Source organism: Drosophila erecta, unplaced genomic scaffold (genome assembly GCF_003286155.1).
Source record: "Drosophila erecta strain 14021-0224.00,06,07 unplaced genomic scaffold, DereRS2 tig00000152-arrow-arrow-pilon, whole genome shotgun sequence".
NCBI lineage: Eukaryota > Metazoa > Arthropoda > Insecta > Diptera > Drosophilidae > Drosophila > Drosophila erecta.
The window spans coordinates 599293-627020 of NW_020825211.1; the positions used below are offsets into that span (position 1 = coordinate 599293).

Genomic DNA, 27728 nt, shown 5'->3' on the forward strand with positions numbered 1-27728 from the left:
TTTTAACGTGGCAGGTAATTGACTTACAAGCAAGAAGTTCTAAAGAACGCGAACCTATTGCCACACCCCACACACTTCTTTCTTTTTCACATATTCGATTGGAATGTACAAAGCGTTTCACACCTTTAAGGTAATTGAATGAATTCAAAGAATGAACAATCCCTAATTATCTTTGCTTAAAATTGGTCCAACAATTGTTTGCAATTTATGTAGATTCAATTAAAATATCTGATTACTTTTGCAAGGAATTATTAATATTTATAATAAAATACTATTTCCCTTTTTGGGTATATAAGCAATTTTTGGCAGCAAAACATATAGAATCACATTTGCTGTGGAATCATAGATTTTTCTTTTTTAACTTTAATTAAACCCCAAAAAGCCGAGGTAATTTTGAATAGACTCAGTATATTGAAGTAATTATTGTCCGTAACAAAGTCTTCTATTGAATACGAGTTCCTATAACATCCAACTGTCTTAAAGCTGCAAAACGCACCGCACAAACTTGGATATAAATATATAAATAATGCTATGTGTATACAGATAGTATAGTATATAACGTGACTTTCGATTACATAACAAAACAAAGAGTTAAATATCAAACATAATATGGGAACGATTGCTGAGGCAAAGGGATCACACTTGGAGCAATACTAAGTTATAATTCACAAACACACACAACATAACTGCACATCTATCTAATCGAGTTGGTCCCCTGAATGTTCTAGATGTCCCCAAAAAAGTAACCCAAGGCGGTGGCTGCCCTCATCCGCACCAGCGCCTGTTCGTCCTTGAGCAGCACGGCTATCTTGCTGGCCACAGTCTCCGTTTGAACGTTTCTCTCGCTGAGGAAGTTGTGCAGGATGCCTGAGATAGGGGAAGCGATTGAATTACTTTCAGGATTCCTGGGCATCCCTGGAACACTTACCAATTACGATGGCCGCACTGCCTCGCACCTCGGGCCACTGACTTCGCAACTGCGGCAGGCACGAATCGATGAAGTCCTGGATGTGATCCGTCAGCTCCAGTGCCTGAAGAGAATATGTTTATTTACAAAATATTGTTTTCTCCTCTTGAGAGCATTATAAACTCACGATTGTCTTGACAAATTCCAGCACAAAGCTGCTGTAGTTGAGCTGGTGACCTCGCTCCTCGCCCAACTGCTGCTCCGCCATCTCCACGACCTTCGGAGCTGTCAGGAGGCGACAAACCCGCTGCAGTGTTCCACGACAAGCCGAGGCAATAGTCACCTCGCTCTCGCTGAGATGCAGAAGCAGCGGGAAGAGATTGGCGATGAGCTGCTCTCTCAATGCCTCCGTTGAGGAGGTGGGTGAGCTGCTGCCATCATCGTGCTTGCCCTCGCATATGTCGCCAAACAGTTGGATGGCCGCCTCTCGCATCTCCAGCGCATAGTTGCCGAGGAACGGTCGAATCCGGATGGCGAGAGAGACGTGGAAGGATTCCACCCGCTCGCTGGGCAAAGCTCGCAGAATTCCCGACAGGCCGCGCATGCTCTCCAGCGGAATGTTGATTAGGCAATCGCCCACCGGGTCGTCGACTCCCTTTAACAGAGCACCGATGGCAGTTTCCGAGTAGCGCTTTGCCTCCTTTTCTCCCAACTGGCCCACGTAACCCATGCCCTGAATGCTGAGACCTCGCACCACCGCATTGGGATCGGATAGTGCGGCTCCGAGGTGGAGCAATATGGACGCAGCTAACTCACCGGTGGGTTTCAGTGGCACCAATCGGGAGAAGAGACCCACGGCGGCCACCCTTTGACCATCGTATGGTGAAGCCACATATTTGCTCAGCGAGTTAACCAGATGCCTCATCTGCGGACTTCCCAGGTGGAGCTGCTGACCCAACCCGATGGCCATGGGTGTCAGCAGTTCGATGTAGTTGTGCCAGTCCGCGCTGCTCGCCAGTTTGGTATTCACAGTCAGCACGCTGGCAATCTGCTCCATTTCTAGGTTGGTCAGAAAGGCCTAAAATTGGGGCAATAGGCTGTAGAGGGTTATAGAGTTATTTTTGGACATTATCCCACCTGGAACGTTTCCAGTGCTATTTGGCAGGGATTGAGCTTGATCAGCTCCTTGTTGGGCACGAATCCGAACTTGGTTTTGCCCGATTGCGTCTGGTTGGGACTGAGAGAGGCATAATTCACAGGATTTGGTGCGGCCAAGTTGGTGTAGCTGCTCAGCGAGGTCAGCAGCATGCAGAACATGTCCGCAAACCGTGTCTCCAGTTGCTAAAAAGAGCAAGCAATTAGTATATGTGTGTAGATCCAACGCAATCCCCTCAAGCACTTACCCCCTTGATGTCCTTGCAGGGCAGCATCTCGTGCAGGGCGCAGAAAATGGCGAACGGCTGTCCGCTGGCCAATTTCTGGCGTTCGGATAGGGACGCCTCCTGGCCGCCTTCCTGGAGGGAAGCACCACTTAGCAGCTGCAGGAAGTTGTCCAGCGTAAGGCCCGTCAACTCCGGGTCATTGCACACCAGGTGCCAGTACTCCACCAGATTTTGGTCGTATGGCAGAGGCTGCGACAGCATTTCGGCACACACCAACTTGGGATGGTGCTTGGTGAGGGCCACCAGGGCTTTGAGCACTCCGGACTTCGCCCTAGGCACCTCGCACACCTGCAAGGCTAGCAAACTGTCGCGAACCAGGTCGGGAATGGCGTGGAACAGTTCGGAACCCTTCTGCTGGATAAAGAACTTTAGCACAACACTGGCGCCTATGGTGGAACTCTGCTCAGGATCACGCAGCGAATGAAGCAGAGTTTTGCTGTAATGACATATGTACATACAGGTTACATATATACCCACAAATGTCGTTCCGACTAATCCTTACCAGAACTGCAGGTACTGAAAGCTGGAGATACGCAGCGCAATAATCTTGGCAATGTCGCCGGCCAGATTGTATATCTGCTTGGGCTCGTCAGTGATGATGTGCTCCTTGATGGCCTCGATCTCCTTCAGCCAGTCGGCAGTGCTATCGATGCTGGCTATCGTCAGGGTTTCGTAGATACACGCGATCTCCAGCGTCTTTTGGAGAATCTCCACGGACACCTGCCGCACCGTGCCATTCGAATCGATGCACCTGGGCACAATCTTGCCCAGCATCTGACCAGTCTGATTGAACTTCGACGGGGCCTCGCAGCCAATTTTCATGGACTTGATGTAGACGTCAAGGGTGTTGTTGAAGACGTGGCTGGCACAGATTCGCACCTCAGAGTTGCGATCCCTTGTCCAGCCCTCTAGGATGCTAATAATTAGATCCAGCGTGGCCGGCGAGGCGTCCAGTTCAACGATGGCCCTCACCAGGGCATTCAACTGCGGTAGCGATTCGTTGAGGTGCTTGGCCAGGAAGCTGTTGCGCTCATCCTCCTCCTGCGAGTCGAACTTCATCTTGAGCTGCTGGGCACAGCCGAAGAAGTTGCGGCACGCGATCTCGAAGATCACTCCGCCGTCCACACAGTCCTCGCTATCGGGACCGCCTAAAAATAACGAAAGCATTGAGATAGCTTTCCATCTAGTTAATAGGAATTCCTTACCTATCCGTATGAAGTCCGTGCCCAGTTTGAGGATGGTGGGAAGAAGTGGAAGGTCGTGGAAGGGCGCTTCGATGGGTATGTTGAAGACTGTCTCCATGATTTGCTTGCGGTGACGCAGAGGAGCAGGCAGCTGCTCCTTGGTGGCTATCAACTGGTTGCAGATGCTGAGCAGCGTCTGCAGGATAGCTGACATGATTGTTTGGTCCTTGTGCACGGCCAGCTGTTGGATGAGAAAGCCCAGCAATGTGTCATCTTCGTCTAGGTGCTGAATGGATTGCAGCGGATCGGCTTCGTCCATGATGCGACCAAAGGCCTTGACCACAAGCAGGTTGCTCTTGTAATTCTCCAGCTCCTTGTGTGTGTCCTTTATGAAGTGCAGATTGCTAAAGAAACCTGTGGAGTGCTTTCGCCCACCGATTTGGGCCAGTTCGGTTAGCTTTTTAATCAGATGCCCCAAGTGCTGGCGGGAAATGTAGCCCAAGGCTCTGGCACAGGGTTCAATGCGCTTCTCGTAGTCCACGTGCTTGACGTGCTTGTCCAATCTTTCCTGCCTGGCAGTCGTCACAATGAGATCGATCTTGGTATGAATGCAGGCCACATCGGTCACCTGGAGCAGGGTAAGGGCCACCGCCTGGAGGAGCGTGCCTCGCTCGGCACTGAGGTCGGGCAATTGCCACTCGGAGTTGGGCAGTTGCATGGGGTACAAGTACATCTGGTCCGCTAGCTTACTGGCCAGTCGCTGGGGAAAGTTGTCATCCAATCCGCCCAAGAACTCGTTTGTTTCCAACACAAAATCGTGGAGTAGCTGTCGGTAGGCACTCTCCCTGTTGATTTGCAGCAGAAGATCGGGTATTCTTCGCTCCCACAGCTCCTCCAGGGCGGGATTTACCTGAGGATGGTAGTAGCGCAGAAAACTCAGAATATTCGAGCATCGTTTGATGCACTGCTGATTGCCCAGCAGTGCCAGACATCTTGCGTAAATCGTCTCAGCTCCAGGGACCATAACCTTTCCGCGCTTGATCACACTGCGATCCTCGCCAGCAGCTCCCACACTCTCAGGTGTTGCCTGCTCCGTGGCGACATCGTCTCCCGCAATATCGTACTCTATGTGCGGAGATTTGGCGAACAAACTGGCCAGGCACTTGGCGAGATTCCCGCAAATATCCGTGTAGTCCAGGAGGATCAAGTAGTTCAGCAGCTCCCTCTTGAGCAGCTCATCCAAGGTGCCCACCGTGGAGGCCAGCATGTACAGGGTGTTCTCACAGCTCAGCACCAGATTAGAGTGCTCCTCCTGGCTGCCGTGCTCCTGGCTCGGCTTGGAGTATCGGCAACTGTGCCTCACCACGAACCACACAAACTCCTTGTCCCGTATGTGGGACTTTTGGGCGAGTGCCACAATGGTTTTCAGCAGCGTTAGCTTCATTTTGATCCCCCTTTCACTGAGGATCAGCTGCTTCAGGCACTCAATGGTGGCTGGAATCCGGTTTTCTATATTCGCCGCACATGAGTTGAGTAGATGGGTAAGTATCAGCAGGGATTTCATCCTATCGCGTTCACTATTGTTTCGCAGATGAATCAGCAGGGTGTCCATAATGCGGGTGGAGTAGGGATGATGACCGGCCAGGAGGTGGAAACAACGCAGCACCTCGTAGTGACCCTTCACCGTCTGCGGTTTCTCATAGTCCGGATAAACGCAGACCAGGTCGAACAAATGGGTGACCAACACGTCGATTATGCCATCCAAGACTGTGGCATTCAGGGCCAGATTAGTTTTCAGCACGGAGCAGAGGAACTGCGTCACGGCATTCCTGTCCACACTGCGTCGGTAGAGGGCCAGGATCTGGGGCACCAATCGGGCGGCCTGATCTTGAATCCGATCCTTGGGCAGCAGGGGATACATGCTGGACAGGGCCTGTAGTATCTCCACGCAAACCTTTGGCTCCCGGGAGTGCAGCCAATGATTGAAGAGCACATCGTAGGCCACACTGATCTCTGTGGAGCAGTTCTCCTCCTCCTTCTTGCCGCTCTCCTCCAGTAGAGCCTCACTGAATCTACCGATTGCATAGGCATGTGCCTGCTTGATGTGATCCTGCCGTATTCCGACTAGATGCGGCTGACTGCGGCTTAATATGGTCTTTATGTGGGGCACCACCCCTGCCGGATTCTCAGTGGCCAGCAAACCGAGGCACTGCATCAGCATAAAGTGGGCCACACCTTCTGTGCTTGTTCCCTTCTCCTGGAGCGCCTCCATCACCTGTTCACAACTCTCTGGGCTGCTCCGTCCGATGGCAACCAGTATGCGCTGGGCGGGATTCTGCAGGAGGGGCACGTGCTCGGGATTCCTGGTGAGTTCCTGCAGCGCCAAAGCAATAAGTTTCTGATTGGCAGCCGGCGGCAGCGGAGTTTCCGCACCCACCACACGACGAATGCAGCTGAAATATGGAAATAAGAAACGGATTAGAGATACTGATCATTCACCAATGAAGCACCCATGGTAACTTACTCCAACAACATGGCCACTGTTTGATCGCTCATCTTGGGCTGCTGCGATCGGTGCTCGCTGAGGATCTCCGCAGCTAGTTCCGGATGTGTCTCCAGGATCTTTACGATCGCCTGCTGCATGGCAATGCGCACCTGCTCCTCCTTGTCCATCAGCCCATCGAAAATGTTGTGGAGAACCCCTGCAAAGGGCAACACATGTTTTGAAGTTGGTTTCATAGATTAAAATCATTTCATATGGATTATAATCTAATTTTCAAGTTGGTTTAACAACTTGATTTAACCGATTTAAAATATCGTATAAAATAGGTGACTAATTACAGTAGCAACTATTAAAGTGTAGAACAATGCACAGCACTCAGTAATACGAGTAGCTAGATCAAAGTCAAGTTCTAGTGTTCTAGAACCGTATTTAAATTAACTGCAAGGGTAGCAGAAGTGGCACAAGCCACATTGATTCACAGATTTACATATAGTATTATTTTGCGTTATAGATTTTATGAGCAGCATTAAAATATGCATACTGTGTGCCCTTTCTGATAAGAACTGGCACATTTGCATAAATTTAAGTGTTTCACATCACATAACATCACATCAATGATATGCAATTGACTAGAAAATGGCCAAAACCAAGCGAAATGCTGGGATCAGCTGATAACGGTTGGTCAAAGATACACGTCATCCCAGAGATACAAAAGTCCAATTGGACTGGATTTCTAGCGATACTCGAGCGGACTTTTCGCAATGCAATATTTCGTTTTTTTCTCATTCCAACAATTAGCTGTAAAACAAAACAAGACACACATACACACACACAGACGCGCATGATGATTAATCAAATCGAATTGAGTGCAATTTGTGGGTGTAATTGTGAAGTGTTGTTGTATTGATTTGTTTTACTCATAATATTGTTGCTGTGGATGATTTTTTAGGGCTTCACGCAGTCAACAGGTCCCCATAAAACACACACACCCACACCCACACACATAAGCAAGCGCTTAGATACGCAAATAGTTATCTGCTCTCTCTTTCGCTCAAAGGATTCCCGTTACTTTTGGGCGCTCATGTGTGCGTTGTGCCTAATGCGCTGTTCTATTTTTAGAACGGGACAAAAGACTGCGCTTCAGCCTAATCACAAATCCCAATTGGAGTGGGCGGCCAAAAGGCCCATTTCGCGCTAAAGTGTGTGTGTGTGTGGGTGGGTGGGTTCATTTGAATAAGAGATTCTATGGGCCCGTCGTTATCTATGGGATTAGGCAGTTCTCCCTTGTGCTCATATTCATATTCATTTTCGTTTCAATGCTTGTTTTACTTTTGCTAACCTTCCAGAATCGTTGGCTTATCAACGGGCGCCGCTGAGGCGGCAGCTGCATCGGCATTTCCAGTGGCGGCGCTATTTCCAGCAGCTGATTTGTTGTTGGTGGATCCTCCCCCTGCGGCAGCACCACCCCCTCCCCCGCCGCCGCCAGCCCCTCGCCCGTCCATCTTCTTGGTGGAATTGCGCGTTCTCTTCCACTTCTCCAGCTTAACGGGATTTCGGACAGCGATTAACTCTAACGCGCACTTCGCGATCGCGGAAAAACTCGGAAAAACAAGAGATTCACTTCGTTGCGAAATTGTTTGTGTCCAAAAGGGGTGGCTGTATTTATATTGGTGGAAAAAGCCGGTGGCATTTTTAGTGCGTTTTATGAGCGCCATGTACTAGTGGGGCTTGCAACCGTGGGTCGTGTCTCTGCTGTTCAGCGGAGACACAAACCATAGATGGGCATCATTTAAATAGAAATCCACATTTAAACAATAGTTATGCATAGTTTGTCTTTTTATTAGAAGGAATGCACACTTCAGTCACAAGTAGTGATAACCCCTGGTTCCAATTATGTACTTCAATTTGAATCTTACTAATTAAAGAACAAAAGTACTTGCTAATTAACTAATACACAATTGTGGGAAAGTTCGTTTTTGAGGCAGTTTTGAAAGTGTTTAACCATTTAATAATTAATGTAATGACTTAGTTTTCAGAGCAATAACATTGAGCAGTAACATTAAGATTTTGTTTTCTAACTTGATAGCTCTTCTGAAATTAAATAGCAAACCATTCAATTCTCGCAATTTCTGCCCGCGCAGATAAGCTGACTTTCTTCTCACGCTATATTCCCAGCGATAAGAACTATTTCCCTTCGGTGTGATAAGTCGGAGGTAAATTTAAAATAAACACTAGTTAAAATGGTTGTTATTTTTTAATTCGATATCAGTATTTCGACCACAAGCCAAGGCTGAACCACAAAATATGGCCCAATGATAGCCTCTTATCACGCCTTTTCGTCGCTGAAAAGAACACATGTCTTTTGGGATCCTTGTTTTCTTTGCACTAGCAACAACACACAGTTTTTAATTAACACTTTTTCCGATAAAAGCCGTTTTGATAAGCATGTTAAATTGAAATTTTATCATAGCTAGTGGTTTTAAAATAGATTCTCCGATTTTTGTGTGTCCATATATATTTTTCCATACGTTTGCCCCATATATGTTACACATTTCAATAAACAAACAGAACTAATGTATTTTCTCGAGAAATCCAAATCTAATACTCCGATTTTAAGTCTAGGCGCCTCTTAAATGTTTTCGACATTTCCCGGCACCACCAAGGCGCCGCTCTTAAGTCAGCTGAATGAAGAGAGCGCATTGCCCACGATTCCAATTGGAAGTGGCTGCAGTCGGCGGTGGATGAAAATGGGTCCACCAATGGCGCGCCTCAAATGCCATGTCCACCTGCCCAATCGGAATTGAGGGGCGGTGCCAAGTGCAAGGGCATCGCAGGAGCGAGCGAGAGCGACAGAGCGCGCGAGAGAGAGCAACTATTTATTTTATTAAGCATTTAAATTCTATTATTTTTAGCGAAGCTAATGAAGAAATGCAGTACAGCAGCACTGCGTGGAAGGGCGACCTGCAAAAATGCACGACTAGCCCTGCACTTAAGCAACCTAAGAGAACGAAACGACGCGGCCAAAGAGAGCCGTTCTCGTTCCAATTGGCTCGCGAGCCAAGTGGAAAAACGATTGGATTCGACTCAGAGCCGAGCTCATTCGCCTCGCGAAACACAAGCGGCGCAGTCAAAAGTTAAAAGTCAGTTTCAGTTATGTTTTGGAGTACGACGCGCGAGCATTATTGTTTCCATTGTCAGCGAAGTATTTAATTGACTGAAAGAAACACAAGAAACTAACACCTCGCTTTCGTGTTTACCCCTTTTTTTTGTAACTTGTGCCCAAGCCACTGAAACAAATGCCGGAGAAAGTAAACTAACAGTGTGTGTAAGTGTCAAACAAAATAGTGCACAAAAGCGCGCCAAAATCTGTCAACTTTTATTTACTCGCACTTCGCCACAAACTAAATCTAAACAAAGGAAACTCCGTTTCGCCAGAAACTGGCATACAAGCCATTGATATACAATTCTGCGGGAAACTAAACATAAACCAGGGCGCTATTAGGTGCAGTTAATAACAAAAGTGCTATTAGGTGCAGTTAATAACAAAAAGTGCTGTTAAGTGCAGTTAATAGCAAAATTAAGGTGCGAAATGGTGACACAAACTAATTAGGACAGTGTTTTTAACTGTGAACCACTATTCCTAATTTGTCTATGCTTCCTAGACAAATAAGATGGTAGTATAAAAGCTTTAGCTCCGAAGACTGTCATACATTGTTTGAACAAACAAGTAACTTGTTCGTTTACAACTCTACTTGCGATTGGAGATCAAATGAGGACATTAAATGTTTATTGATTCTATCTATCAAATTCGTTTACTTAAAGCGGAGCCAGCACTGCACTGTTATTACACCGATTCCCAGAAACAACATCAAAATCCTAATCGAGAAAAGGAGGCCCGTCTGCGAATCGGGAGTCAAACGTAGAGTATTACTAATTAGCCGGTGAAGTGCAAACAATAACAATGGCAAATCGAATCAAATCGAGTCGAATCAAATCAAATTAAATTAAGCTCAGAAATCATCTGGCAAAAGCGTGCTCGAAAAACAACAATAGCAACTAGTGGACGCTAATTCCTGTGACTAATTTATCAAAGTGCGAACTTAGTACGAAAATGTGGATCGTCGTTTGGTTTATTAAAGTGAAATACAGTACTTGCAATCGTGTAGTATGTATTCAGAAATGGAAGATTTCAGAACATATTTTCAAATATTATATATCTGTATATCTGTATATTGTACATTGTATTTTGGAATCATTTGTTTATTTGAATACACATACGTCAGTGATTATTCCCTGTGCAACAACTAAAATGATAAATACACAAATTTTGGCTGTTTTTATGAACTTGTTAATGAAATGAATATTGCAGGAATTGTACTTCACTTTCTTATATCGTAAGTGCAATTGCAAACAATCGAGAACACCAATTGTTATGTATGTATGTTCTTTTTTTTCTGTGAATCGTTTAGAGATTAGAGTTTATTGATGAGTGAACAAAAGACACCGCTTGAGCGAAGTGTGATAAGCGGTTGACCTGCGACCCGCACACACTGAAAGAAATAAGGGGCAAGCGAGCGGATCAAAGGTCACCGCCGTCGACGAATGCATTTGCATCTCCTGGCGGCAGAGAAGACGCCTCCATCTCCAACTCCAACCCCATCTGCATCAGCATCTCCATCTGAGCATACGGGCGCTGCTGGGGAGTCGCACTTGGACTTGGGATCGGAAACGGAATCGCACTTGCAGCTGGGCTTGCCATTGGCATCCGGATACGAACACGGACACGGACACGGACACGGACACGGACTCGGACTTGGACTCGAACTCGGACTCGGCGTGGGACTGGGAGCGGGCCAGGAATTGGTGGCGGACCACTGCACCACTGTGGCGCCCGTCAGCGTTGCCGGTCCCGGCCGCCTGGGTCGCAGCATCAACGGCAGCGGCGGCAGCCACCATCACCACCACCTGCACCACCACTACGCACCCTACCACCACGCCCACCCGTACCACCCACCGCATCCGCATCCGCACCCGCACCCGCACGCCCACCACCACCACCCACCGTATCCGTATCCGCCGGCCGGGCCACATCCGCCGGCCATGGTCACCTCGTCCTCCACTTCGCCGACGGGCAACGGCTGGAGCAGCTCCACCGGCGACTTCAAGGGCATCACAGCGGTGGCCACGGCCACTGGCGGAGGCGCTGGTGGCGCCACCCAGGGCGCCACTGCATCCACGGGCGCCACGGTCGCTGAGGTTATGGCCGTTTCAAGTAGTGCCAGTGTGGGCAGCAGCTCGCCCACAGGTGGCGCCAGCAATGGTACGGCCCACAGCGGGCACAGTGGACACACCGGCGGTCACAGCAGCAGCAGCGCCAGCCACAACAACAACAATGGTGCCAGCAACAGCAACAGTAACAGCAACAGCAACAATAACAACAACAATGCCGTCCACCAGGATCTCTTGTGGATGGAGCGATTGGTCCAGAAGCGACAGCAGGAGCATCCCGGCGAATTGGGTGAGTTCCGGGTTGGCTGCTACCAGTTAACCAATGTGCAAGCGGGCCAAGGAGAACAGCTGCCTGGGGAAACCAGGCATCAAAGTTCCCATGTTAGTAGCCACGTACTAGTAGCCAGAGCTACTGGATGTGATGGGATCTATGTGATCTCGATACTGCGTCTGCTGACCCCGTCAACTCCGCAACCAATTCCATTCAAAATGCAGCAAGCAGGATACTGTGCTCGAAGGGAATCGGCAGATGTAGCTCGTGTCCGCGGCAAGATCGTGGGGATCTGTGGATGCTTGCAGGGCTGCTCGATAACCCGATCCCCAAAGGTGGAGCGCGCATTCTTGCCACATCCTTGCACAATGCACTTCTGGGGCTTCCCCATCGTGGCACTCACGATCATGGGACTCAGCCTTATCGGGTTCCATGGGGATGATGCTTGCATGGTGATGATGATGACAATGATGATGACGCTGATGAGGATGGGGCTGGCGGCGGCGGCGGCGTCGGAATATGCGTAAATTGATATCAATAATTGTTATTGATATCGACGCACGAGTCGTTCCCCTTTTTTATTTTGTTGATACCACTTTTTTATGGCTGTTCTCCTTACTGCCCGTTGAACTTTCCGCCTTATATGGATGATATCATTGACCCAGAGCGAAAGCTGCTAATGAAATCTCAGCTCATCGCTCCCCTGCAAACTGGTTATCCTATATGCCCTTTTCACTCCGAGTCCTTTCATAACTTGTGCCCAATGAATCGCCTGATATCGAGTTGCAGCTAGCCGGACTTTCCTTCTAGACTCTGCAATCTTTCTCCATTGAGTATTCATACTCGAAGCGTTCGAGATAGTAACGTATCTGTGGGATTGAATCAGGATCTTTCAGGGTTTTCCTATGTACAAACATATATTTTGTTTTTGGAGTGACACATGATTTTCACCCACAGCGGTGTGACAAATGAAATTAAATTATTGCCAGCAATTAGATGTCGATATTTGCGCCAGTCAGTCGCGAGTAAATAAATCATTTATTCAGCCGGCCCTTCACACTTTGCTCCACTTTGCTCCACTTTCGACACCGGGTCAACAGTCATGTGACATCTGATAACCGATACCCCTTCCGGCCCGGTTGACATCTACCCGCTCATTAATTAATTATGCACCGCCGGATGGCGAGTCGGTGGTCGCAGGAGCCAGTATCCACCATCCAGCAGTGAATCTCCACGATGATTGATATTTATGGACCGCCGCGAAACTATAAATAATTGAATATTTTTGATGGCCGTGAAAATGCGATTTTAATCAGCGGACCCTTCGCTAATTAAAACCAGCCCGCTTACTGACTCCTGTCCTGATTTTTCCTTCGCCCATTTTCCAGTGCGCACGAGCAATCCGTACTTCCTGTGCTCCGCCCTGCCCGCCCATTGGCGCTCCAACAAGACGCTGCCGATGGCCTTCAAGGTCGTCGCTCTGGCGGAAGTGGGCGACGGCACCTACGTCACCATCCGGGCGGGAAACGACGAGAACTGCTGCGCGGAGCTGCGCAACTTCACCACCCAGATGAAGAACGACGTGGCCAAGTTCAACGATCTGCGCTTCGTGGGACGCAGTGGAAGAGGTGAGTCGGCACTGGTGGCCACTTGGGAATTATAAGCTAGAAAATGCGATTGGGAATTATAAGCTAGAATGGGAGAAATGCGATCTAACGTAGGCAGCAAAAGGGTAGTTCGCTGAAAACTCGCATAGATCTTAGAAATATATCCTAATACCCGTTGGAAGCACTCCATAGGTGCCTATGTTACTGGGGGCGACTCTGTGCCAATATATCACTTCATAGGAACCTTGTGGTTTTTGTGGAAATTGAGGACTTCCTCGGGCACTGCAAACAGCACTTCCTTTGCCAACTGCCGATTATTAAGAGCCCCAGGAAGGCACAACTTCCCACAACTTCAAACGAGCGGAAGCTGCAGGTTTATCCTTCCAAATTTGCCTCAGCCTACACTGTGTACAAAATTGTGGTTAAACATACAATAATTGATGCGCAACTAGGGCTCTCATTTGGAAAGTCTTTCTGGATTTGTTTGATAGTTGCTACTGTAACTTTTTGTTTTGCCTGATAAAACTTGATCAAAAGCAGTAACTTGAGTAGGAGCAGTAAGTTGACATTAGGACCTACATACATGGTGGGTATTTGTTCTTTGTGTACCCGAAAATATGTAGTGAATGCATCGGAAGTGCATTGATTGAGTGACAAGCCAGAAGTTCTGGAGTGACTAATGCCGCCTGCGAAAAGGATCAATGGTACAGCAGTCGTCACATTAGGCAGCAAGTTGGCGCTGTCCTCGGGGCAACATGCCACATGCAACATGCAATGTGCAACACGAGGTGTTCCCAGCAGACACCCGAATCTCTCCGTGCGGGACATGGTACATTGTACATGGGATGTGGGATATGGAAATGCGCTGGACAGGATCGGCTGGGTAGGCTGATCACGCAATGCTCGAGCCTTTTGGGCTCCGGTAATCGATTTGAACCCACAATTAATGTGCATGTGTATTGTGTTGCATAGAATTGGCAGCAGCAGTTGGCAGTTGGCTAATTAGCTGCAACTGTTGCCGCCGCTTTTGACCCTAAGTCAACCTCTGGCCAGGCCCACCACTTCCTCCTCCTCTTCCTCCTCCGCCGCTTTGCAAATTGAAGGCTCGTGCCGCAAATGTATGTATGTATGTATGTATGTACGTTGTGCCAAAGTAAAAAGAAATAATTACAGCCATGGCGCAAAGGGCATGCAAATAACAAGCTAATGATGTAAGAACATAAGCGCTGACCAAATTGTCAACGGCAGGCAGCAACAGTTGACTTCGCCTAGCGGCCACGCCCCCACGACCCCGCGCCGCGACCTCGCGACCCCAAGCCGCCCGCCACACTGACCTTTTGGCCGGAGGGCGGGGCGGGGGCGGGGCGGTTTCGGTGTCGTGATATGAAAATCGCGGACATCATGCAGCGATTTCTGATTAGATGACAAAGCGAGCGAAAACAGATGGAAGCGAAGCCATCAGCATGTCAAGCGACACGAAATGCACAAAAATCCGTGCTATGCAGTGGGTGGGTGAACGCAGGGATACCCTGGAAAGAGTCTGAATGATATTTTTGATTGTCCATGCTTTGGCAATATTTGTTCACTTCGCTTAAATGATTTTCCACCGTATTTCTAAGTCTGTAGCAAGGGTTACATTGCAATTGGCTACCGTCTTGCGTTTCCATCGATTCGCTTTCGTTTTTCGGTGGTTTTTCAAGTAGACTGGGGCTCAAATGGTTTTTGGGGGCGTGTCGGTTTATCGCCTTCGTTATCCTGGACATGGCATGCAGTCCAAACTGAGTATCTGAGTACGAATCTTGATCTGATTTGGACGTCATCCTCATCTGGGGGCCGCCAATTATATCAACGGTACATCGGCGGTACATCAGCAGTACATCAGCAGCGAAATTACAATCATCATCTATCATATCAAAGGACTTGACTTTTCGCCGGCGACGGGATTAAAATTTGAAAACAAAGCAAATGAAGGACACGCGCCACCAGGAATTCATAAGTCGCATCAGGATTTATTTCCAAACAAAAAAAAACCAAAAAACAAAGGGTTGGAAAGGACAACTGAGGTCCTGGCCGTCTCCCAGATGCCCGATAAACTTGAACAGGTCTCCTGATCCGACTTAGTGGTCACATGGGCGGTTCGCCCGGCGGAAAGGATGAATGTTTGGAATGCTCTGGCAAATGGGGCGGGCGCGGAATTTGTTCATTAAATTATAGTTGCTCAGCCGGGAACACCTCAATTAAGTAGATCGTTGCGAACTTGACTGCAGTCTGCTGAAAGGGTTACTGCCACAGAGATGATTAATTAGCAAGTAATTCGACTGTCTAAGGCCACAGCAAGTGTATGAGATACTCTTCCTATCTTCTATGTTCAGTGAAGATATTCATACTCAAAAGCATGCTAAGCTTTAAGCTGCCAGTTCCTTGCAAATCGGGCAGATAAAAGACACATTTCCACTCAAGAACACTCAAGTTCGCACATATACTCCTAATCAGCTTGGGAACTCCTACTTGCAGCCTATCTGCAAAGGATCTGGCACTTCCCGCCCAGAAGTTCCCAGCCCAAACAGCTTGTGCCACGGCACAGCAGTTGTAGTAGTGATGTAATCCCTGCCCACCATGGGCATACAAGTACATATCCGTGTTCCGTGTGATAGCGCCATGGAGTTTATCGCAGTGTAGGTCGCCGAGCGCGGTTCCCAGTTCCCACAGCGTCGTCATGAGTGGGAGAGCTTCGCCCAGTCTTATCGCCCCAGAGGCGATGGCTCATTGGATGGGTGTTCTCCGCGCTCCGTGGATGTATATTTAGACGTGTCCCCCATGTGCTCACTTATAGAATGGCGATTACGGCTGCCACTGACGGAGTGACTGACTGACTGAGTGACTGACTGACTGTGCGTGCGCCGAGGCTCGGATTCGTGTGGTCATTGTTCATTGATGATGACTAATTTGCGGAGATCCCAGTCCCAATCCCAATCCCGATCGCGGGATCCCTTCAACTCCATCTCCATTATGAGCGTTATTGCTCCCATTTCGGGGTCTTTAGTACTCCGATATGTTACCAGTGCGCCAAAGACAAAGGGCAATAACATTTTCCAATTACTCTAACGAACTTTTACATACGATGCTCCACTTTTTGCGTTCATTTGAAAAATGACCGCCTCGAAAGGAGCCAGGCCTATTTAACAGTTTCTTTCTGTCCGCGGCTTCTGCGCCACTTGATTAATTTGAGCCGGAGTTGGGAGTTTGGAGTTTGGAGCTCGGAGCTTGGAGCCTCTGGTTGGATCTTTCTTTCAACTACACGAGTATAATACGAATAATATGTCGAACACGCACGTTTCTTCATTTTCGTTGCGGCCATAATGAAGACATTTCGGTATTGAGTTTGGGATTGAGTTTTCAGATGGCCCAAAACGCTTTCTAACTGATGGCCATTCGTGGTTTCGGTTAATGAACCCATCAAATCTTCAATTATCTCGACCAGTCCTTCATTGTGTCTAGTTTTGAGGGTTTCATTCGGGGATCCATTGCTGCATTTCTATTATTTATCACAACGACCCAAAGGGCTGAACTTTCAAGTCGAAAAACTAAACAATAACATACATGTATTTACAATCTTTTTTCCTACATAATGACATAATAAAACTTCTTATTCGCGTATTTGAAAAACAAAGATTATTCGTATAGTTTATTTGTTGCGCCAAATGAATCACAAGTCCTGCGATTACGTCACATATTCATAACCGCACCGAATTCATAAAACTATATGAATTTAAAAGCAGCACATTTTCGCTATAATGCGATGGACTCAATTAAATTAGTATATTCTGAACCTAGTGGACTAATACTGGACTAATAGTCCTATTAATATTTTTGTAGCATATCTTTCTATCTAAGCAATTTTTCACCCTGCTCTCTATTTCCCCCAAGGGAAGTTCTCTTGCAGCATTTCCAGTTCCTAATTACAAGTTTAATGCAATTTCCAACTAGTAGGACCCGCTTCCAATGTCTGGCCACCACCCACCCACGTGGAGCTAGAACCCTTCAGTCATCCGGAGCGGAAAGATAGAAATGGAGTTCATCGATGGGGCTTGGGGTCTCCGGTTTTGAGTTTTGGGTTTTGGGTTTGGGGCTTGGGATTTGGGGGATGCGACTGAGGTTTCTGCGGTCAGATTGGATCCCGTCCAGGTCCTGCAACAATAAACTCGCTTTGTTGGTGTTTTATTTTGTGTATGTCGGTGTCGATGTATTTGCATTGGCAGTTTTACTGACCAGACAGACAAACAGACGGATGGAGTGCTTTAATATCGAAATAAAAAACCGAAATTCATTTCACATTTTCCCAATCGATAAAAGCGGCCAATGGCTCTCGGTTTTAGCTGGCAGCCGCTTCAAACGGTGTCTAGTTTAATGGCCATAAATAGTGTAAACATTCGGTCAAGCCCAGAAAAGAAGGCTGGAATAACTCCTTTTGGCCACAATGTTGCCGGCCCCTCCTGATGCAAATGTGCAAAGGGGCAGTGAAATGAGGGGCGTGGCCCAGCGGAAGACAGGTTGCAACATTACCTTATTTTATGTGCACTCAAAGACTTTGGCGGCGGTCATTAAGGCGGGATAAACCAAATTTATGTCAGCAGTTCGAACAAATTGCACCGCCGGCAGTCGGCGTTTTCAAGGGTTAATCGAACTGCGCGATGTCCTAACTGATATTTTATGTTACGAGCTTTTAAGACCGCAAACCAACAGTTTTCACCCAATTTAGTTTACCAAATAAACTCATTTCTCCTGCGATATCTTGGCCGTATAGCGCTCTGCCCTGTATATGAAGCATCTATATGCGTAGTATCGACCACATACCAAAATTCATAATAATAGCTCCTGGGGTTACCGAGTTCACTGAGACCGCAAGCTCACACTTTCGCCCAAAAACCATAAGAAGTGCAGCCATTAGGGGGGCGGACTCGTCGAGGCACGAACGACGACGAACGATGACGCGTGTTGCCTGAACTGGGCTTTTGGTAATTTTGGAATCGCAAATTGATTCAGTAGCCCAGCGAGGTCGTCGCATAAATCCTTCTCAGACATTTACGACTAAATTCTCGGGTTCGCACCGCTCTCTAATGACGTTCCGCTTCTGATGCTTTACTTTTGCAGGTAAGAGCTTCACGCTGACCATCACGGTGGCCACGAGTCCGCCACAGGTGGCAACCTACGCCAAAGCCATCAAGGTGACCGTCGATGGACCCCGAGAGCCGCGCTCCAAGACAAGTAAGTGCCGCAGATCCTATAATCCTGAAAGTATGGTCTTAGCATTAGCTAAAAAGTGTGCGATTTCCTATTTATGTTCGATTTGGCATCGAAAGTAAGTGTATCTCCGAGTTGAAGTCCTAGTAAGGTCACTGCCTTTTTTTCTGTGCAGCAGCACCCTTCTCAAATGTGTAGATATTACCGACAATCGTATGTAAGTGCCTATAGTGTTTTGCCAATTAGCAATTATCGCTTGCCACAACAACGGACAACAATGGAAAAGCGGGAAAAACTGGCGGAAAGCCGACCCGCTGCGTTTTGGGTTTCCAATTGCAACATGTGTCCATGTCCGCTTTTCCCTTTACCGCCTTATATCGTAACCGTATAGCCCGAACTCACTTGGACAAGTGTTTAAGCCGGGCCAACAGCCAACAGCCAACAGCTAAGCCGATCTGCCCAATTGCCCCTAATCGTCCCTAATCCCCAGTTCCTAATCCCTAATCTCCACTTTCCACGTCGCACACCCTGCAGTTCGTTGGCAGTGCTCGAGATTCTTTGATATATGTAAATTCCATTGTAATAGATCACAATATCATTTTCACATCTTCCATTAGACTGCTTCTAATCTCAAATACACCAAAGTGTATCCGCTAGTCACCTTTTAATACCCATGACTACCCACGAATTTGTTTTCCGTGCACTGCCCCTTGAGATCCTCTCGCCTTCTGGCGAGGATCGTGTGTGACATCCGATGAACGCCATTTTGCGACGTGTTCTGTCATTCGGGAAGGTGTTTGAAAAGTGCAGCCGGTTTTGGCCGACTTTTCGGTGGAAGGAGGGAAACGCTTCTGCTTCTTACGGTTTCAGAAAATTTTGCGGTTTACAAAGAAAACCTTTTTTGTTCGCCCTCCCTGCGTTTTTTGTTCTTTTTGTTTTTTTTTTTGTTTTTGCAACGTGTTTTTAGTTCGTGTAATGCATATATGAATTAATTTTTTCCTCTTGATATTTCGTTGATGCATTTTTAAGTCTTCGCTGCAGGGAAGGTAATACTATATAGGCATATATGTGCATATAGTCGGAGTATATAAAGTGCAGCTTGAGTTCAAATCAGGTGGTACCGAAACGATGTGGTACCGTGCAAAATGGAGTCCTCTGTGAGGTGTTTGATGGCCAAATTCGCTATGGCCAAATATAAGCAGTTACTCAGTTACTTAGTACTAAAGGCTCACTCACCCACAGGTCCGACGGGCGGTCCGCACTACCGAGCTCTGGGTCTGGGCCAGCGTCCCTACATCGACGGCTTCCCCTCGACGAAGGCGCTCCACGAGCTGGAGACGCTCCGGCGGTCCGCGAAGGTGGCGGCGGTGACGACGGCAGCGGCGGCGGCGGCCACAGCGGCGTCGGCGGCCAATGCGGTGGCAGCGGCCGCAGCCGCGGTGGCGGTCGCTCCAGCGGGGGGCGGCGTTGCTGGGGGCGTGGCGGGCGGAGCGGGCGCCGGACTGGTGCCGCAATTGAGCAGCAATTACTCATCGCCGAATAGTACAATCAACTCGGACTGCCAGGTCTACAAGCCGAATGCGCCGCACATCCAAGGTAAGTGGCGGTGCACTGCACGAAAGTAGTGTCTTATCTCTAGCTGGTTTTTGCTTTAGTCACTCCTTATCAATGTCAGCAAGCTACAAAGTGTTGCTGAGCTGCATGTGACATTATAAGCGATACCCGTATAATGTTCTCAGTGTACGGAGGGCAGGTTTCCATATTAACCCTTTCAATGAAGTTGTTAGCGATGAAAGCCGGCCACGCTTTGGAATTTGGGAGCTGGCGAGAATTTGTGGCCGACGTCTGATTTCTGATTTCTGACTTCTGATTTCTGACTTCTGATGTCTGATTTCTGATGCCTGTGCAGCTTCGTTGACTGGCACCAGGCTGCCTAAACGCTTTAATTGAGTTAATCAACCTGCCATACACCTCGTCTTGATATATTTTTGGTATTTTTATTGCGCGCCTTGTGTTTGGCAGGCGCTCGCTAATTTATTTATTTTCCCAAAGCCCAGCTTAAAAATAGTCCACAGCCATTGTCTCTGGCCTCAGCTGGGCTATATATACACTCGTACACATAAATATATAAAGGCATTTATCCACGCATGCCCCTCTTTGTATTTTGCACTGAAATGAAGAGTGAAATCAGAATTCGGAAAAACCCTGTCCAGATAACTCCTTATGGTGATAATTGCTGTGCACTACAGTCACTCATTTAGCTGTCTGAGCATTTAGGAGTAAGTTAACTCAATTGAAAACGAAAAATTGTGTAGGACAATTTTTTTTGATATTCCGTCTAAAACTAATCAGTATTTTTATCATAAAGTAGGAAGAAGCAGTCCAAATCTGGAGTGTCATATCTCGCCGAGCTCGTAATTAAATTTCCAATCGAACTGTGTTTAAAAAAGGGAATGCTAATTTTTTGCCATTTTTAATAAAATAATCCGTTTTTTTGTCATAACTTTTAAAATATTTGTCTGAATATAAAATGTTATAGCTCGTTACGCTCGTCATTAAATTTCCAATCGAACTGTGTTCAAAAATGGGAATGCTAATTTTTTGCCATTTTTTTCAAATTTTGACGATGTTACCCCTTACAAAAAATGCGAAAATTTGCCCAAATTTTAATTCCCCAAAATCCGTCAAAAAGTGATAGGGATCGTTAGCATTGGTAATTAGCTGCTCAAAACAGTTATTCTTTCATCTCTGTGGTCATTTTTGGCCAAGTTATGATTAAAATTCCCATTAAAAATATTTATATTTTTGCCAAAATCCGTTTTTTCGAATTTCGGTCATAAAATAATCCGTTTTTTTTCGATAACTTTAAAAAGAATTGTCTGAATATGGAATGTTATAGCTCGTTGCGCTCGTCATTAAATTTCCAATCGAACTGTGTTCAAAAAAAGGTATGCTAATTTTTTGCCATTTTTTTCAAATTTTGACGATGTTACCCCTTACAAAAAATGCGAAAATTTGCCCAAATTTTAGTTTCTCAAAATCCGTCAAAAAGTGACAGGAGTCGTTAGTATTGGTAATTAGCTGCTCAAAACAATTATTCTTTCATCTCTGTGGTCATTTTTGGCCAAGTTATGATTAAAATGCCCATTAAAAAATTTGAATTTTAGCCAAAATCCTTTTTTTTCGAATTTCGGTCATAAAATAATCACTTTTTTGGATACAACTTTAAAAATAATTGTCTGAATATGGAATGTTCAGAAAAAATACCCTAATAATATTGCCCAATGACATTATATAACTAATTTCCACTGGAAGAGACAGACCTCCCAAATAATCAAGTTGTATATGCAGGAAATCCTAGCAGACTTGGATAATAAAGTGTTCACTTTGCACCGCACTTAAACCGCATGCCACGCCCCTATTTGGCAACCGCATGTGAGAGACCTTATGTGGAACATTCGGGCGATCCTCCCCAGAGTTGCCAAGTCACCGCGTTTCCAGCTTTTCCCGATCGCCACTAATTTTAGCCATTTCAGAGGCTTGGCCAAGAGCACGCGCTCGAACGCGGCTATAACCAGTTAAGACCAAACCATCTGCTCTATATATTATATATGTACATATGTCTATATCTCCGATCTATTATCATGTGGATATGCTATTTTTGGGTTGCCATGAGCGCCCCTCGCAGACAGTGGAAAATTTACCTTCTGCTTTCATTCAATTTGCATTGATTTTGCCTCGCTTCTGTAAAGCCTTATCAAAATTTTGGATATATAGCGAGAGTAACTGGAACCGGCCACTGAGTCACGGATGGATGTGGATACGGATGGCAATGGTGGTGCGGATGAGTCAGTGGCCAGTTTGGAACTAGACGAATCTGAGCCACAAAACGCCGTGTTAGGTCCAGACTTAAGCATTTTGCTTATGCTAATTAATTTATAAATGTTTCTTTTTCGACTACCCTTTTCGCTTGAGGGTCGCTTGATCTCGGCATCTAATCGATTTCATTTTACAAAATCATATTCCGTTTATAGCAATAATGTGGGCGAGCATTAAAAAAAATAAAATAATACTTGGCAGTATCATTTAAAACCTATTTTCAACAAATGTCGTGTTTATATCTATTAGAGCTTAATAAGAAACGCAGTACTTCCCTAATCGGGCCGACATTTAATTATTATTTGTGTTAGACCTTACTCACTTTTCTAGGGTATCAATGCGCCCACCATCGCCCACTGCCTTTCGATCACTTAATTCAGAGGCGGGGGCAGTTGAAGTCGCAAAAAGCGCGTTAACGTATTGTCAATGGTGAATGACACATCGTCGTCTTTCAATTAGCCAAAGCCAAAAGCAAAAGCGGCCAAAACAGCAGCAACAACAATAGCAACAAATGCAGCATGTTCTCGCTTTGTTTTCTTTTATTTATTTTTTTGGAATGCCTGGAACCGGAAATGCCCCAATCGAAGCGAGAAATCCACGTATCTGAATCTGTATCTCAATCTGAATATGAATCGGAATCGGAATCGGAATCGATGCCTCTATGGGGAAAACACTCGACTTGGTTTTGTTGTTGCTGCTGCTGTTGCTGTTAAGTCATAAATATTTAAATGTGGCGCTTAAGCTGTTAATTTACAAAAGGCAATCGGCGGTCATTCCGCGGAAATCGTTGCGAAATTCAAAGAATTCGGGCTGAGATTATGGCACAGAAAAAAGAAAGGAAAGTTAATACATTTGTAAGTGGTAGAAGAGGTGGAGCACAGGGTAGCAAAGTAGTTGAGTCCCTAATGATAATTGATGATAAGTGCGCGGTAATTTGTAACGAAGCCCATGAAGATAATCATGCATAAATGACACATATTATAAACCTAGAAACTGCATGTTTGGTATTTCAGCTTAGCAATCCAATTCCAATTAATTCATTACATTCTTACGTAAGTGATGAGAGTGCGTTGTGTAAGCCAATCAAATCCTTGCCATCCAGATGATGACCCTTCTGGCCGTCGTCCATCTAATTGTTTGTGGTCCACACACCTGTGGCATCCAGTACAAGTACAGTATCCTCATCATTATTACTTCGCATCTCGATGCAGTTGGGCATTTGGGCATCTGGTGCAAGCTGAGTTCCGAAACTCACGCCTTCGTGTTTGGCTTCATTAAAAGGGGGGAAATATGCAAATTTGGCCACAGAACGAGGGTTTGGGCTTAGTTTTGGCATCGGTATTGGGTTTTTTGTTGCGGGTTCCCACTTCTGGCCACAAATCAATCCGAATGCGGTTGCGCAGCTGTTGCAGCTTCAGTTGGAGATCCAAGCTGCAAGATGCGGCCATCAGTGGGTTAAGAGTGCCGGTTGCCTCCGGGGGGTTAAGAGTGACAACAATGTCACACATATTGAAATGGAATCTCTTTGGCCCATAAAACGGCCAACTGTGGCGAACCAACTCGGCTCTGGCTTATATATACACACATATATACGTGTGTATACACTTTTTGTTGGATTTTTATTTTCACTACCAATGGCCGCAGTCACTTACTTCCCGGCTCATCATCAGCCCCCTTCCCCTTCCTCGAAAAACCCAATCCCGAGACCCAAAAAACCGCAAACTCACTTCCGTTTCGCCTCGTTGTTGTTGTTCATGTACAAGTACTTCTTGCTGCTTTTTTGTGCCTTTAAGCCGCCATTTTGCGGGTCCAACAGAGCTGGAAAAAATAAAGGGGAGCACCCATAAAAAATGATGTAAAAAACGAACTCCATTCACGCCAATAAGAGCAAAAGCCGCTAGCACAGGCGGAACTTTACTCAGACGCACTTTAATTAACATTACTCCAAGACTGTGGGTCTAAGCTAACTGCTCTTGCACTGAGAGAAAATATGGGGCTGGAATAAAATATTTATACCTATTCAATTTGGTATCATAATTGTATTTGAATTCCCTATTCAATTTACGAAACAATGACTTCTGGAAATTCAAAAAAGCGTCCAATCTTCGTACTGCCTGATTTTTTTGTTGCCAATATTTTTGGTAGTCTCTGCAGAAGCCACCACTCAAAGACACTTGACTTATCCGCACATTTTGTGGTTTCTCTTCGAATGCATTGATCGGACTGCATCCGCACTTTAGCCCTTTTTTCAGCTTTTTGCCGAGCGTATATATGGCCAAAATCGAAGATATCCGGTGAAGCCGTGAGATCGATTGGAAGTGCAAGAAACTTGCAATGCACTTAGATGGGGAAAAACTTGTGTGCTCTTCAGGCTGGCATTTATACACGTGCATATATCTTAGGCCCTTTTCCCCTTCCCCAGCTAACACTGCGTATACGCAATCTCAGGGAAATAAACTTCGCATAATTCCACGTGCCCGCAGCAAATTACATGGTATGACCGATGGTAGTGACCCCGCCCTACCCGCCACTGGAATGCCAGTCACTTGCCCAGTTTTGCGGTGGTCCACCCCAAACGAGCGAACCCCCTTTAGCCGCCGCCCATGCCTTGGGCTGCACCTTGCAACATTGTTGTTGCTGCAACGCAATTTGCGCCTTAATTGAAACATTAAAATGTGATAAGTGCCGGGTGAAAAGTTGCATGCAACCTGCCGTATTCCTGCCTTTCATTAGTCGCCGCCCCTGTTTTCCGAAGGGGGCGAGGAAATAAGTGAGTAAGTGCGTAGTTGGCCTCTAGTGTATCAGTCATCGCAGTGCGTAACTAATTGGCCCTCTAAGGTGGTATTTTTAATGTCTCTGGTCTGGTGACAGGAAAATTACGCAGCCCATTTCGGCAAAAAATGATATACGTACCTATCTCAATTAGGGGGAGTTTTTATGATGCGAAACATTGAAACAATGCGTTGATTGAATGCACATATTGCTTCCGATAGCTTGTGTTCCAAAGCAAATTCAACATATTTATATTTCCTGGAACACTAAGCGCTTAAAGGGTTCAAGATTTTTAAGTGATCCCCCATCATTTTGCTTTGCTACCTGAAAAGCGATTTAGCTTTCATCAATTTGCGACTTGTTTGACTCTGTTGCTTCTATTTTTCTGTTATCGCTTCTAATGAATTTGATTAATTAAGCGGCATTTTTGTCGCTGCTTTTTTTTGGCAGCACAGCACAGGGGCGGTGTTGGGAATTTTTGAGAGGGGGTAGCCTTGGGTATGGCGTAATTAATCGAAATATGCGAGAAATATTGGGCTGGCGTCTGCGATAACCCGCTGGTTGCTTGGGAAACCCGCTTTCAATGTCTTGGAATTTTCTTTCGCCTTTCGCCTCCACGCTTAACCCATTGGTATGCAGGCGCGTTTTTAAGGGGGGCAGTGGGCGGTGGGCGGTGGGCGGCGACACACACACTCATGCCCCCTTGCTTTGTGTTGCCATGCATATGAAATGATGTTTTCAATTATCCCTTCGGCCACGCCCACGTTTGCGACTGACAACCTGGCGAAATTTCACTTGGGGGTTAAACGCGTGGGTGGGGCAAATCAGGGGTTAATTGGACTCCCAGCTGTTACCAATTTACCTACTCTCTCGATGGTTAACTTTCTGTTCATCCACTTATGCGCGCGGAGATTCCTTTGTGAAATTACGGAATAATATTTCAATATAATAATAATGTTCACAGAAACATAAAAAGGCTAAACCCTTTATATATCAGGCCTTGGCAAACTTATCTTCCTCTTAAACCACGGATTAATTCACTTTATTGTAGTTACAAAATATTCACTGCAACATACCATTTGTTGTTCCAGGTGCCGACATGATGGGCGCCGGCGAATGGACGGGATCCTCGAGCTCGGCGGCTGCATATTACCACAGCCACGCCCACCATCCACACGCCCACCTGCAGCACCAGATGGCCTTGCCACCACCGCCGCCGCCCCCCGCAGCGGCACCCGTTTCGGTGGGCGTGGGCGGCAATGGAGCCACCATGGGCATGGGCATGGGCATGGGCGTGGGCATGGGCATGGGCATGAACCACTACGGTGGGGGCTACGACTCGGCCAACTCGCTGGAGGCGGGCCAGTACGCCGCTCACCTGCCGACGGTGCTGCCCGAGATGCATGGCCATGGATTCGCCACCGATCCCTACCAGACGGCCGGCTATGGCGGCGGCAATGCGGCCGGAGGCAGTGCCTCCAAATCGGAACTGGACTACGGCGGCGGTTACAATCAGGCGTGGTCGAACGGCTACCAGAACTATCAGTATGGCAGTTGTCTGGCCACCGCCCAGTACGGTCCACAAGCGGCCCCGCCCCCACAGCCACCGCCCCCGCCGCCGGTGGTGTTGTGCCCCCAACTGTACTCCACGGTCAACCAGAATCAAATCCACCTGCATCTGCACAGCAGCGAGAAGCTGGAGCAGTATCTGGGCACGGCCACCGGTGCGGAGCACCTGACCATTGGATCTCTGACGGGCAGCAGTCGCTCCAGCATTGAAATTGGCCAGGATCAGTACCACCAGCAGGTGCATCACTCACAGCAGCAGCAGCAGCAGCAACAGCAGGTGCACCATCCACAGCAGCAGCAGCAGCAGCAGGTGGAGTCCGCTGGCGAAGTGGGTGGCAGTGGTGCCGGCGGGGTGGAATCCGCCAGGGAGGAGGACGTGGGCGATCTCACGCAGGTGTGGCGACCCTATTGACCCAATCGGGTCATCCAGAGGTCAGCGCCGACCAGTCTCCACCTGCACCCCCATCTGAATCTAAATCCGAATCCGAATCCAAATGCGAATCCCAGCCACCCACCGCTGCACCTGCACATCGAACTGAACTAGGAGAGCAGCAGGATCACCACAAGAACTGTACAATTTTTTTATATATTTTTTTTTGATAGCAAATAACGTATGCCTAAGTAATCCCAAAACATCGGCAAGTTGTACATAAAATAAAAAATATGTTTAAGAGATAGACGCCCCAACTTCTAGAACTCAGAATTGACAGAATAAAACCCAACTCCACATAATTTATACTTACATTTCAACCTAATTAACATGATACCCGATGTATTTATTTGCAAAACTTGTTTTGAGTTCAAGGGGCTTAGCTGCAGCATAATGAGAAAATCTATAGTAATATATAACACTAGTAAAAGATGTAAGCCCGTACAAGAGACACATTAAACGAGGTGTAAATAACTTAGAGCTTAGAAATAAGATAAGAGTATAACAAAATCTAATCAATAATCGTAGCGTATAGAGCACCCAAATCCCTACAAACCTTTTTTTTTTACTAGTCCTAAGTCTTGAAGGATACTCGATAAAGCCGCACAACTATCTATAAATATATAAATACGTATGTATACATTTTTTTTCTGTTACTTTTTGTGTGGGAATCTGCCAAAGGATTCGAGATGAA

General features: G+C 46.8%; 2 protein-coding genes across 4 annotated transcripts; one reads left to right on the forward strand and one right to left on the reverse strand.

Moving 5' to 3' along the window:
- Window positions 1-388: 388 nt before the first annotated feature.
- On the reverse strand, window positions 389-7699 carry LOC6549812 (maestro heat-like repeat-containing protein family member 1). 2 transcript variants are annotated; one of them, XM_001977299.3, is made up of 9 exons: window positions 7376-7699; window positions 6058-6235; window positions 3555-5986; window positions 2852-3497; window positions 2311-2785; window positions 2045-2248; window positions 1095-1985; window positions 929-1031; window positions 389-867 (listed from the first exon to the last, which is right to left on the reverse strand). In XM_001977299.3, the coding sequence occupies exons 1-9, from the start codon at window positions 7536-7538 to the stop codon at window positions 725-727; spliced, it is 5235 nt and encodes a 1744-aa protein (XP_001977335.1). In that variant the 5' UTR covers window positions 7539-7699; the 3' UTR covers window positions 389-724. The 2 variants fall into 2 exon arrangements, with proteins under 2 accessions (XP_001977335.1, XP_026838453.1); XM_026982652.1 differs by lacking the exon at window positions 7376-7699 and adding an exon at window positions 6375-6423.
- A 1456-nt stretch (window positions 7700-9155) lies between these two features.
- On the forward strand, window positions 9156-27669 carry LOC6549811 (protein lozenge). Of its 2 annotated transcripts, XM_026982675.1 has the most exons (7): window positions 9156-9361; window positions 10320-10430; window positions 10506-11554; window positions 12925-13164; window positions 18295-18408; window positions 19627-19980; window positions 26127-27669. In XM_026982675.1, the coding sequence occupies exons 3-7, from the start codon at window positions 10639-10641 to the stop codon at window positions 27014-27016; spliced, it is 2514 nt and encodes an 837-aa protein (XP_026838476.1). In that variant the 5' UTR covers window positions 9156-9361; window positions 10320-10430; window positions 10506-10638; the 3' UTR covers window positions 27017-27669. The 2 variants fall into 2 exon arrangements, with proteins under 2 accessions (XP_026838476.1, XP_001977334.1); XM_001977298.3 differs by lacking the exon at window positions 10320-10430.
- The last annotated feature ends 59 nt before the right edge of the window (window positions 27670-27728 follow it).

What these genes read in the sequence shown, in the direction of transcription:
- LOC6549812 (XM_001977299.3), bottom strand. Translation starts at nt 7,538, where the DNA reads ATGGACGGGCGAGGGGCTGGCGGCGGCGGGGGAGGGGGTGGTGCTGCC. An exon ending in CCTGCAAGGACATCAAGGGG is followed by an intron (nt 2,249 to 2,310) that starts GTAAGTGCTTGA and finishes TGCTCTTTTTAG; the next exon opens with CAACTGGAGACACGGTTTGC. An exon ending in TAGCACTGGAAACGTTCCAG is followed by an intron (nt 1,986 to 2,044) that starts GTGGGATAATGT and finishes CCCCAATTTTAG; the next exon opens with GCCTTTCTGACCAACCTAGA.
- LOC6549811 (XM_026982675.1), top strand. Translation starts at nt 10,639, where the DNA reads ATGCATTTGCATCTCCTGGCGGCAGAGAAGACGCCTCCATCTCCAACT. An exon ending in AGAGCCGCGCTCCAAGACAA is followed by an intron (nt 18,409 to 19,626) that starts GTAAGTGCCGCA and finishes ACTCACCCACAG; the next exon opens with GTCCGACGGGCGGTCCGCAC. An exon ending in GAATGCGCCGCACATCCAAG is followed by an intron (nt 19,981 to 26,126) that starts GTAAGTGGCGGT and finishes TTGTTGTTCCAG; the next exon opens with GTGCCGACATGATGGGCGCC.